Source organism: Zootoca vivipara, chromosome 1, assembly GCF_965207765.1.
Source record: "Zootoca vivipara chromosome 1, rZooViv2.hap1.1, whole genome shotgun sequence".
Taxonomy (NCBI): domain Eukaryota; kingdom Metazoa; phylum Chordata; class Lepidosauria; order Squamata; family Lacertidae; genus Zootoca; species Zootoca vivipara.
Genome location: NC_142582.1, coordinates 65,651,581 through 65,664,898, shown reverse-complemented (window position 1 = coordinate 65,664,898; position 13,318 = coordinate 65,651,581). Strand labels below are relative to the sequence as shown.

Sequence of the window (13,318 nt, the reverse complement as noted above, 5' to 3'; positions counted from 1 at the left end):
GGGTCCCTTTACCTTTACATACACTCTTGCACCTAGCCAGCTTTAAAACTATAACTGTTAAATCTACAAAGAGATCACTTCCCAGTTGGACTTGGCTTGCTGCCCAGAACGAGCACCACTTTCCAGACCCAGTGTGGACAGTTAGCACATGAGAGGCTTCTACAGCAAGAACTCATAGGAACTGAGACAGGAGGAGACAATGCATTTGTTTGCTATTGCAGGCAGCCGAATTTTCATGAGTAAAGAGGAGGCAATGCTTAACATATAATAAATGCTCCGAAGCTTAACATATATTTGTTGGTCAAATGAAAGCTTACCTGTAGCAGCCATGCAACTGGGTACCGGTGCCTCTGACCTCCAAATTAAACTACTTAGAAGTATTTTAAGAGAAGCTTCTACAGCATACCAAACAGAAGAGAATCCCAAATGTACACTGGTTATTATGCTCACCTTCTATCAAAGTTATCAGTTTAAAATACTGTAGAGTGTGTGTGAGGGAGTGTGTGTGTAAGCAAGTACTATTTCTGTTAAGACATCTGGTGAGCTGTGAGCTCAGAACTAGCTCTGAGAGTTGTTGTTTGGCGCTTTTTTTTTTGCTTTTGGTAAATGAAAGAACACAAAGTTAGCATCTATGAAAGTGCTGTACTGTATTGCAGGGGAGTAGACTCTTGGCCTGAATGTGGCCTTCCAGGCCATCCTACCTGTGGCCCTCAGGACTTTCCTCATGCCATGCCCCTCCTTAAGTGCTCTGCACCCTCCTTAAGTTTTTTTGCCTGGGTGGAACCTGTTCTTAAACTATAGTTGTGCCTCTTCCCTGAACAAAGGATGAAGGGATGAGGGGTGTAGAAACGTATGACTAGAACGGAGTCGGTTGTCCAAAAGTAAGGGTCACATTCCTTGCTCCACCCAACACTGGATGGAGCTTTGCTGTCTTTTTAGAGAAGCTACCCAAAAGTACACGGGTGGCACTGTGGGTTAAACCACAGAGCCTAGGGCTTGCCGATTAGAAGGTCGGGGTGAGCTCCCATTGCTCGGTCCCTGCACCTGCCAACCTAGCAGTTCGAAAGCATGTCAAAGTGCAAGTAGATAAATAGGTACTGCTCCAGCGGGAAGGTAAATGGCGTTTCCGTGCGCTGCTCCGGTTTGCCAGAAGCGGCTTAGTCATGCTGGCCACATGACCCAGAAGCTGTACGCCAGCTCCCTCAGCCAGTAAAGCGAGATGAGCGCCACAACTCCAGAGTTGTCCGCGACTGGACCTAATGGTCAGGGGTCCCTTTAACTTTACCTTTATCCAAAAGTGTACAGTACACACTCCAGCTTTACCTACTGGCCTCTTTAATGATCAAACCCAAAATCAGATTGCTAATATGTGTGTAGCCCACTTATTACCTATTTGGAATGGAGAGCTAGAAGTTAATTGCAATATGTTGCAATTTGAGCACTTTTGGAATTGTCAATTTCTGAAACAGGTAGATGCTTCTGAGCCTTTTTAACAACCACACAGCAGGCAGAAAAACAACAGCAGCTTTCCCCATCTCTGTACTTCCATAAGGTACAAATTTACCTGTTGATTTCTGCCATTCGTGCAGCTGTCACAATGGTTAACCTTCACCCTCTACCCCCCCCCTTTCTACAATGCCTCCTCCACCTTCCTCACCCACTTCTACTTCACCTTCCAACTCACCACTGGAAAATTCCTGTAAGAGGTTTGTTGTCTAGGATAAGGAACTCATTGTAGCACATCTCTCAAACACACACTCCTATGCATCCAGGACACACAGCAAGGATAGCAACTGCTATCCAAGTGCACCGATTCTCGCCACACACACTGCACTTTTTAAAAGGCTGTTTCAACACATTGTTAACCAAGAGGCAATTTCAGCTCCTTCCATACTGTGACATTCCAGATGGGAGAAGGTCCGGAGTATTATCTCCTTGCTTAAATGAGGTCAATGGAAGGCAAGTCTCTTGACAGCTTGATCTTCCTTAAGTATACCAAGAAGTAGTGGAGAAGAAGAGGAGGATTGTTTTTCCTGCTGCCCTCTCTCCAACAGCAGGTTTGCTGTAATTATAGGGCATGAAACCAAACTATTAAAGCACTGACAGCTGTCACCCTGTACTTGGAGGAGCGCTGTGGCTGTGCATAAAGGATAAACACTGCTATCTGTATGAAGGAAGTCTACAATCGAGTGCTTGGCCCACTGCAATCCAGCACACAGGTATGTGCACTGAGGTCCCATTTAGTTGAGTGGCAGCCAAGCATATTTTGGGTGCTCCCTCCCTCTCTGTTATTTGTTGAGTTGTTTGGTGCAAATTATCCCATTTGTACAAAGATGGCATGCTCAACTCACTCCCTTCACAGCTTCCAAGCTTTGCTAGCAGAAAATCAATTCCAATGTATCCTTTCAGAAAGGGTTATATAACCAACTTTTACATGTTTTGAAATAGCTTGAGCTTTCTCAAATTCATAAAACTGTTTAAAATATCACTGCAAAGTCAAACTTAGCTTTGAGAGCTCATCGAGACACCTATTTAGAGCTCTGTTGCTCATCCAAGTTCTCACCCTTACCCCTACAGCTTTACCTCCCAAACTGGTGAGGATAGTCCAAACAGCACAGTGTGCAGTTCTGTAGACAAAAATAGCATTCTGTTGTTATCGCTCTTATCAATTCCCATCTAACAAACAAAAGGCAGGATCTCCAAACCTCTTGGGCTGCAGCTTAAAGTAGTAGTGGAAGGTCATGCTTGAGTTGACTACAAAATGAATGGAATGCAGCATGTCAGGGAGATACCAGATAAACCCCAAAGGGAAGTGGTCTGACTATATAGTGCCATTTTACTACCCTGACTCGCTAGAAAAATTTGTGTTTTCATACTGAAAAACTGAAACTATCTTAAAATAGCTACAAACTTTTGAAATTGATGCACAGATAGGTCACTGGCAATACCCATTACAACACATACCTGTTTATAGAGCTAACGTGGTGTCTGCACGTGAATTTACAGCCATCACTTGCCAGAGGCTCATAACAACAGATTTGCTTTCTACCACTCATTGTTCTAAGCATCCCTTCCTGCCTTTGGTGAGCACGACAAGTTCCAAGTATCTTTGTGATCTTGCAGCTGGAAAGGGGAATGTCCCCAGTCATGGTGCACTTTATGGAGGCTCCACATTCCTCAGAAGCAGTGTGGAAATGCAGTGGAAATCCACCACTTCACTGCCCATCTCCAACTGGGAACAAGGTTGCGCCTCATCCACTCATTTTTAGAACATTTCTAATTTACCCTTCATCATAACTGATTTCAATGAGATATAATACAATTGAAATTCATCACCATTACAAAATAAGAAATTCACTTAAAAGCAAGACACGTAAATATAATTAGTGGGTGGAGTGCTATTTTTCTAGAAAAAGAGGTGCCGGAACTCACCATGAACACCTCCCTTGCTCTCTTAAAATAGCAGTGGAGCCCACCTGAGTTCCAGCAAGTTCCAGCTGAAAAAAAGCCCTGAGTGGGTGTATGAAATGGAGTATTATCCACTTCTGTACAGAAAATACCTCAATTTAAAGTTGCCTCACACACAATTCACTCCATGATTGTTATAATCTGCTGTAAATATAAGGCTGGTGCCGCCCCCTACATACAAGAAAAATATTCTCTGATCTTTCAAGTGGCACAGTCTGTAGCAGTAAACACTGATCTCTTTCGAACTCTGAGCCCTCTGGTTCTATCTAGTTAGCAAACTCTTCCCCCCAAGCATAACCACATCGTTATTTGGTGCTGTTGCAGTTACTGCGTAAGTTGCAATCCAAACTACTGTTTGGTTTGTTTAAATGACAATCACTCAGTCCTTCTGATACAGCGTGTTGAAGCTTCCTTTCAAGAGGCATGGATTGCAACCAAAAACCTCCACTGATATTTTTAGCTAAGCTTTAACAAGCTTTAACCACTTCCTTTACCCCATTGCAACAAACCTGTTCAAAAAACAATGCAAAGTTTCAAAACTGCCTGCTTTTTAGAAGGCCCCTTAAAGAAGAGGTCACTACTTCTGCAAGACATGAGGGCATCTTGTGCTCCTCGAAAGAAATATATAAACATAGCAAGATCAAAAGGCAGATTCCACTCCTGATTGAACATCATTACTGAACCTGCCAAACCAGGAGCTCTTAAATACATATATAAATATATTAAGCTACCTTATGGCAATTTAAAACATGGGTCCATCTTGAAACAGCTCTCACGCAGCCCAGCTATCCAAGAACCTGGAGCCTCCTATGCAGACAGAGCCTATGTGTTCCAGATAGTTCATCTGGAATATGAGGCTCCCAGAACCAGTCCTGCAGCAGATGTAGCAGTATGATTGTGATAGCCAAGAAATATGGATATCCCTTGGAATCAGACAATATACAGTGTGAAAGTACGGTAGGTGTTAACTGCCATTCTCTAATCAAGAAATCACGTCTTGTGGCTATTGCTTAGCCAGAAGAGCCTCTTGTTTGGGGACACACACTATTTTGACCCCTTTCGGCTTTTAGTCTAGTCACGTGGGACCGTGATATACCAATATATCACAATGTCTGAAATAAGAATGGAGCTGTATAGAGGCATTGGCTGGTTTCATGGTTTTTCCCACATCGTGATTTTTGCAAAGCGTGTGTGCGTGCGCACGCACACACACATTATGATTTGTGATATATTGCCAGGTCAAAAATTATGCAACTGATATCACAATATGGACTTCAAACCAGTTCGCCCAGCCCCAATATACATTACCACCTGCTTCAGAAATAGAAATAAATTGTATCTTATTTGGATAGTCTAAGCTGGAATATGCTATAGTGCTCCAGTAACAGTGACTCTGGTCAAAATATTGTGTCAAAACAAACACATGTTTTATAAAAGAGGAATTTTACATATTTAGGATTTGTTGGTTTCTAATAAAGACAGATTCAGAATCACTGGGGATATTAAATTAACTAGAGCTAATCAGCAGAGTGCACAACAATGAGCTTTTATTATTTATTTCCCACCCTTTGCTGCAAGCTTACATAAGCTTAAAAAAATCAAAACAAGTTAAAAAACTTTTCTTTAACTGCTGTTCTGCACATGCAATTTAAAGAAAAATCAAACATGCAGCAACACATTTCTAACACTTTGCATACACAGACAGTGTACTTTTGGAATATTTCTTCTAATTAATAGCTACAGACTGTTCAACTTCAGCCTAAATGAACTAGAAAGCAAGCAACTGTTTGCAGTTTCCATTTTTTTAAAAAAAGAACAGTTGAGGATCCACTAACCCCTATTCCTTTGGGCAAAGAAACTCAGAAAGTTAAGAGGGTTAAGTGGGAAGAAAATGCAGGGTATATTGTGACAAACCGATGCACGACAGCTGGGGGAAAGCTCTGCAGCAGCTGCATGCATTCTATAGCATAACCAACACCACAAAGCAACTTATTCCTACCTTATCCCAGGCTAAAGCAAAGAGTCTATTCGGGTTGCTTTTCCAAGCAATTTGCTGTGATTTGGATATTGAAGAACATCAGCGGCTAATTGCATCTTAGGCAGCTTTGCACTCAGCTCCTCAAATTGAAATAGCTACACTGATCTCAGTAGTGCTTAATTCAGGATATTCTGGTAATGGAGGAACACTTTCTCCCCTTGGATCAAATTGGAGGTGCGCTCTGCTTTTGCAGATCTGACAGGGGATATCCAAAGTCAGCCATACTCAGGAGTAGATCCTTCAGAATCTACGAAAGCAACAAACTTAAGCGACTTGTTATGTCAATGGTTCTGCTCAGAGCATGTCTTAGCTGCATACCGCCTAGTGGTCACAGGAATTTTTCCAAAGTAAATATTCCCAAGAAAATAAACAAGAAAATAGATGTGCCTGTTACAAAAGAAGCATCCAAGAACACTTCTTCCATTTCTGCTTGACCTGGTGACTGTGGGGCAGTGAGGTCTGAGCAGACCTGTCTTCTTGAGAAACTGGTTATTGCCAGGTTTATTCCTCCATTGTTTCTCAGCAGGCAGACCTGCTATCTATGCATGGGCATTGAGATTATATATTTCCACCTGCTGCTCTTTTTTTTTTGTTCCCCAGGCTCCCTGCACCCTCCGTCCCTGCCCTTAAGTGCACTGCTGCTGCAATCAATGTTACTGCCCCCCCCAACAGCATTTCTCTAGAACACACACAAGCCAGGGTAATGCTGGACTACACTTCAGGGTTGTTGTGAACATGGACATGGTTTTTTGGTTACTCTGCAGGGTTGGCATAACCAACACTGCCTCAGTTGCAGCCCCACCTTCTGCAATATGGGTATAATAAAGATGGGCGTTATATGCATTGGCAATAGCAGGACAATTTAAAATCTTCAGGGGGGGAGATTGCTATGAAATAAATGCAGGCCAACAGTCCATCCTGGCCAACAAGAGGCCTGTGGAAATGCACAAGCAGGACCTGAGCACGAGAGCACTCTCCCCTGCTGTGGTTTCCAGCAAATGGCATTCAGGAACATCGCTGCCTCCAAAGTATAGCCATTGCAGCTGGTGACCACTGATAGCCTTATCCTCCGTGAATTTGTCCAGTCTTCTTTTAAAGCCATCCATGTTGGTGGCCATCACTGCACCCTGCGGAAGTGAGTTCCGCAGTTTAACTATGTGCTGTGCGAAGAAGCACTTTCCTCTTCTACCTGCCCTGAATCTTTCGACATTCAGCTTCACTGGATGCCCCCCCCCCAATAAGTTCTGTTCTACTGTAAGGAGAGAGGGAGAAAAGCTTCTTCATGTGATGCGGAATTTTATACACTTCTGTCTAAGATGAAAAGCCCCAAATGCTGCACCCTTTCCTCAAAGTGGGGTTGCTCCACCCCCTTATCATTTTGGCTGGCCTTTTCTGAGGGAAACTGCCTCCCCATTGCAGATATCTGTCTCTCTTGGACATACTGGCCTTTGGAGAAATCTACTTCCTGGATTTCCTTATAAGTAATTGCTTTAGGTCAGCTTCATCCCTTATTCCAGTCAGGATCTTTGCAGCCACAAAGAGCACAATTTCCATTTGGGGTGGGGTATTTTGAACTCAGAAGAAAAGCACATTTCCTCAAACATAAATCCTACTTCACTCAGTAAAGCTTGCCTCCCAAGTAAGAGTGTATTGAATTGCAGGCTTAATTTCTTACAGTATGTCAGTAAGGTAAAGATAAAGGACCCCTCACTGTCAAGACCAGTCACGAACGACTCTGGGGTTGCGGCGCTCATCTCACTTTACTGGCCCACGGAGCCGGCGTTTGTCTGCAGACAGTTTTTTTCGGGTCATGTGGCCAGCATGACTAAGCCGCTTCTGGCAAAAGCAGAGCAGCACGGAAATGCCGTTTACCTTCCCACTGGAGCGGTACCTATTTATCTACTTGCACTTTGACGTGCTTTCGAACTGCTAGGTTGGCAGGAGCAGGGACCGAACAACAGGAGCTCACCCTGTCACTGGGATTCGAACCACCGACCTTCTAATCTGCAAGCCCTAGGCCAGGCATCCCCAAACTGCAGCCCTCCAGATGTTTTGGCCTACAATTCCCATGATCCCTAGCAGCTAACAGGACCAGTGGTCGGGGAAGATGAGAATTGTAGTCCAAAACATCTGGAGGGCCGGAGTTTGGGGATGCCTGCCGTAGGCTCTGTGCTTTAGACCACAGCGCCACCCGCGTCCCTAGTATGTCAGTAGTGTAACCAATTTGGAAATTACAAAGTTCAAATAATCTATACCACTTACTGCAGAAGTAGCTGCACCTCTTATGAAAAATGTGATGCAGATTCCGTGGGAGTGCCCAAAGTCTCAAGTGCAATTGATTACTGCAACTGTGGAACTGAATGTGATCAATGATCTACGCCTATACCAGCCTTCCCCAACAAGGTGCCCTTCAAATGCTTTGAACTACAACTTCTGGCCAGCATGGGCAATAGTCAGGAACGATGGGAGTTGAATCAGGAGGGTGTAGAGATCTCCTGCATGCCGAAAGAGCATGCTAGTATGAACTAAGTGCTATATTAACTTTAAACAGATAAAGCTAAGCCAAGTGATGCTGCTAGTACTTTTCCTTACTGCTCCAACAATTAAGCAGTAATCAATCACTGAGATTATCCTGCAGGAGGCTTGCTAGTTGCTCCAAGAGTTGGCAAGGCTCATTTGACAACAACAAGAAACCAAACCATTAGTGGTGTCATCAGCCCAGTCCTATAGAATACTCTGCCAAAAGAGATTCAGTGGGTGCATTCTGAGCCAAGTTTTAAATGCCTGCTGAAAACTTTCCACAATAGTTAGCTGATTGCTGATTTTAATTTCTCATATAGATTTCATATGGTGCCATGCACAATTGCTGAAAGCCACTGACGTTTTTAAACGAATAGTGAAATATAATTATTTTAATAAATAAATACATAAAACAATGGAAGCTACTGTTTGTTGCAGCTATGACTATATGAATTTCCTATCTTTACATTCCATCTTCTTGATCCATAACCAAAAAAAAAAAAATGATCGAGAACGAGAACTTCAGTCTAGTATGACCAGGACATGCTAGATTCTAGAAGATGAGGATCTGGCACTGATACACTCAACGTGGAATGCTAGGGGCACGGCAACAATGAAAATCTGCAGTCAACGCTAAGTTTCATATATTAAAACCTAAAACAACACCTGCCTCTGAATCCAGCAGCAAGCTAAATCTACACCCAATGGCAAGACACTCTTTGCACTGTTAAGAGGTCACACTGTGATTCTGGACACCGCTCAGCAAGTGCCAAGTTTTATACACTCCTGGGATGTTTCACACAATTAGTTCATTCTTGTCTTCGCTGCCAGAAAGATGACAGTGTCTCTTTCCTCCCTCCCCTCCCAGCTCTTGCTACAGAAAGGAACTGGGGTTAGTTTGTACAGTAGTGATAACTTTATCTAGCCCTGGAGAGACCCTGGCTTACAGTTAGAAGAACTAAATGAATGTTTATAGTGGTTACAGCATCAATTATGAAGAGACTTGCTACGTGGACAATGAGTGCATTGTGAAATGCTTGGCATGATTAAGGGTACCATGAACACACACACACAAACCCAAAAATGATCTAGATTTCTCTGCTGTTACTATGAAGCCACTGTCCAGGCTACTAACTACCCTTACAACATTTAAGAAAATAAATTTTGATTGCTGCAGCAGAGGGTGAAGGCGTTTGTAAAATAAGCTTGGCTGAGTAGTCGCAATACAACACTCAGCTTGTGTACCTTTAGTCCATAGTGAAGCATTGCTATTGAAGGCAGTTGCTGGTCACAGGTACAGTTGTGCTACTACTACTATGCAGTGTGGACACAGATTGACACCAAAAGCAAGCACAGCTGCACTTTGACAGCAGCCAGCTTTCAGAAGAGAGTTCTGTATGCACTGCAAAGCAATTTCAAGGCACAGGGCTTTAGGAAAGCCATGATACTCCTGCAGCTGAGCACCTAGGTTAAGCCCCAAAAACCCCACTGTAGATGGGCTGTGTCATCTGGCAAAGGTTCTGCAAGTACATCTGAGGATTCACTAGCGTGTTATATCAGACCTTTATCATTACTGGGTTTCACATGCAATGAAAGCAGAAGCCTTACTAAACATTGCCCAAGAGCAAAGTAGAACATGTTGCCACTGTGTACAGTATGTTCCTCTTGTACCACAGCAACATGAAATCACACATCAACTTGCACCAAGTGCTATGCAAAAGTTACATCAAAAGTAGAACTAGAACAAAGCAAACTGAGCTTAGAGTACTTTAATTGGCTATGGTGAGCAAAACTTATTTGAAGTCAATTAAGATGTTTGCCTGAACAGAACTTTCGGGAAATCAGATTGCTTTTGACATTGTGTTGCCCAAGTGAAATCTAATGAGCAGTATCAGCTCATCAGCATAAGGAATTTAAAGTCCGCCGTTAAATCCAGCTGCTCTGATCTCACCTAAAGTCACATGTACCTTGATAAATGCAGGTACTGTATGTAGATTTAGATATTTTAATGGCACAACAGTGGAGGCTTACTGCACTAACTTTTGGAGTATGATTCTATGTACTCATTTGGCCTCACTGTGTCAAAAACCAACTTTGGAAACCAAGTGATGCATCTAGCCCACAAATGCTTGCATCCCTGCTAGCCTTTATGGTGCCATAAAGCCAAAGTTGTTTTGACCACAGCAGACTGACATGCCCACCCCTCTGGAATGTAAAACTATAGCCATAGTCAGCATCCAGACAGTACTATCTATGGAAACTATACAAAGTCTGTCAACTGTAGCTTCAGCCATACAGGGATAAACTAATTATCTCCATCCACTGGCAAATATCCACCAATAAGCCGCACAAAATGGGATTACAATTATTCTAAACCCAGCATTTCAGAAAAGGCAAGCTATTCAGGTCTTTGCTACCATGCAACAGCAGTAGAAGACAGCAGACATTCAAACTGATAAACAAACCCAACATTATGTGTAGATGACCATAAACAGCCCTTTAACTCAAAGCAGGGCTGTAAATGGATACTTTTATGGTTGCACTTTGGCTTCCATTTTTTCCCCCTCAGTCAGTCAAATTGAAATCAGAAGAGAGGCAGAACACAGCAACCGTCAGACACATTTCAATTCTGAGTGTGCTTACTCAAAAGTAAGTACCACTGTGTTCAATGGAATCAACCCAGTAAAATTTGCAGTGGCTTGCAGCGTTAAACAGAAGTTCATTATTTCAAATCCTAGATAAAGACAAGTTTGGGGGTGCACTTTACACATTCCATGAACTAATCTAACAGTTTTCCCATCTTCAGAATGCAGTGGTACAAGCACTAGGCTTCAATTTATCTTTCAATGGGGCTGCGGAGTTCTTCATTAATGCACCAGTTGAGTTAGAGACAGTGAAAGACATATGCAAATAGTATGAAGTGCCCGATGGCTGCTCTGAACTAGTAGGTGGAGAATCAGTAGTCACAAATTTTGTGCTCCAAGTGCAAAGCTGCGCAGAACCAACCTGTCTTTTCCCTATCCATCTATTGCAAAATGAGCTAAACACAATACAGAATCTAATATTTCTACTACTTCTTCCAAGTATATACAAATCATGCTTCCCAAGCATTAACAATTCCCAACAATGCCTGATCACCTTAGCTGAAACACTCGACTTTTCTGTGCACAACCACCAGACCACCACCCTCCTTCTCATCCCCTCTACTGCAACATAACCTCAGCTGCCTTATACCTGCTTATAGAACAAGAATTTTATTTCCTGTCCCTAGTTTACCCTCAATATATGCACACAGATATTTTGCAAGCTCCTTTGAGGTTTTACTGCAATCAAGGTGCACATAAATGTTCTGAAATAAATAAAAATAGAATACACATAAAAGATATCCTGAAATTGTTACTTTGGAAAGAGATCATTTTCCTCCCACTTCAACACATAAACGTGGAAGGCACACTTCAGTCCAAGGTCCTCGTGCCCTACAGGGCTTGGATACCTGAACAAGAGCAGTCAATCTCCTCATCCATTCAGAGCCTTAAGCAAACATTACATCAAGGCTGAAAACCTTAAATAAACATTGCATCAAGGTCTTTTTTCATATATGTGTTCAGCCTTTTTTCTCCATTTCCTTTTAAGCAACAGCTTCCACTTTATCACAAAGTATTTCCCTACTGATATGCCCTCAAACAGATGCCAATACTCTCGTATGCAAATAATACATACCTAGCTTTAGAGCTCAATAAGCATTACCGCTTAGGAGAGGTTACCTGGGCAGAGGTAAGGAGCCTGTCACCTGCCAGAAGCGAAATTAAGAAGGAAGAGAGATTCTTAACGCATCGCCTTTGCTTGGAAGGATTCTATTCCATCAAGTATGATGCAAGCAAAAAGTCAAAACATCTTTGAACACACGCCAATGCTCATTGGCTGCCAACGCTGCCGGTTCCCAGACAGCGCTTAAAGGAACATACCTGTTGCAAAGCAAATTCCTGGAAAGGCATCCGAGAGAGCAGAGATTTCACGCCGACAGATCCTCCTAGCCTGAAGCTACGGGAAGCAATCTCGGTGGCCGGCGGGCTTGCTCGGAAGTAAACCTCGCCGAGTTTGGGGCGCACTTGTCCAAGGAAGGCGCACACGGCAGCGCGACTACGGCTGCGGCCAGGGGACTGACCCACATCCAGTGCGAGATTGCCCAGCCGCGCGGAAGCAACGGGCCGAAAAACGTTTCTCAGAACACGGCCGCCCAGTCGAAGTTGGCGCGGGGAGCAGGACCCAACCAGCTGCACCCCCCCCCGCGCGCGCGCGCCCAGGCTGTGCGCGCCTCCAGGCCCCAGGAGCAGCGCCGTCGCCAAGCCAGCGGGCAACCCCTCCCTTAGCCCCCAGCCCCCTTAGTCCAGGCAAAAAGCTCCAGGCGCCTCTGGCCCCGACCAGCGCCACAGGCCTCCCCGGGCAGGAGGCGAGAGGAGCTTCGCCACTCCCAGCAGGGTCTCCCGTCCAGGCACGCTCAGACTCCCCACACGCCCCATGGGGGCCCCCACCCTGCAGCCAGCGAGGCCAGCCCCGAAGGAGCCCCGCGGAGGAAGGGGAGGGGGCTTCGGCCGCCTGGCGGAGCCGCCGCCGCCGCCCCACCCGAGCGAAGAACAGCAAGAGGCGCCGCCGCCCCCTCGCAGGCCCCTCACCTGGATGAACTGGATGGTGAGCGCGGACTTGCCCACTCCGCCGCCGCCCACCACGACCAGACGGTACTTTTCCTGCCCCGGGCCGTCCCGGCAGCCCGCGGCCATCGAGGAGGAACCCAGGCCAGGCGAAGGCGAGCAAGGGGCGCCGCGGGCACCTCCCGGCCCGGGCTAGGGGGTCGCTGGCCGCGGCCGCCGCCTCGCCGCTCCGGGGGCTGCCACCGCCACAGGCCCAGCGAGGGGGCACTCCGGCCAAGGGAGGCGCGAGCGAACGAGGAGCGCAGGCGGCGGCGGTGGCTCGGAGGCAGCTGCCAGCTGCAGGCTCCTCCTTTTCGGCGCGGCAGCTGCGAGCAGAGTGAAAGCGGCAGCAGCCCTGCTCCGGCTACAAATGGCCGTCAGGAGGTGGGCGCCGGGATGCAAATAGATTTATGAATATGCATGAGCTGGGCGGGGGCTTCTCCGTTCGCCAAGCCTTAGCGCGGTCTTGCTTACACACGGAGGCAGGCGGGCGAGCGGGCGGGTTGTCCCTCCCACGGCGCGCGTCACCTTTCTCGGTCTCCGCCTCCCCCGCGCCTCAAATTCCCACCGTGAGGTTTTTGCTGAAGGGACTTGCATTTATTAT

General features: G+C 45.4%; 1 protein-coding gene across 5 annotated transcripts in view; it reads right to left on the bottom strand.

The window, feature by feature from the left end:
* RRAS2 (RAS related 2) overlaps positions 1-13,100 on the bottom strand; it is a 31,734-nt gene extending 18,634 nt beyond the window's left edge. Inside the window, exon 1 of one of the 5 annotated variants that reach the window (XM_088666777.1) lies at positions 12,700-13,100. In XM_088666777.1, the coding sequence (XP_088522903.1) occupies positions 12,700-12,804 (105 nt within the window). In that variant the 5' untranslated portion in view covers positions 12,805-13,100. Of the gene's footprint in view, positions 1-11,746; positions 11,931-12,699 lie in introns of those variants that run through there. The other 4 variants (XM_088666782.1, XM_088666786.1, XM_088666790.1 and 1 more) reach the window with 4 other exon arrangements.
* Positions 13,101-13,318: the final 218 nt, after the last annotated feature.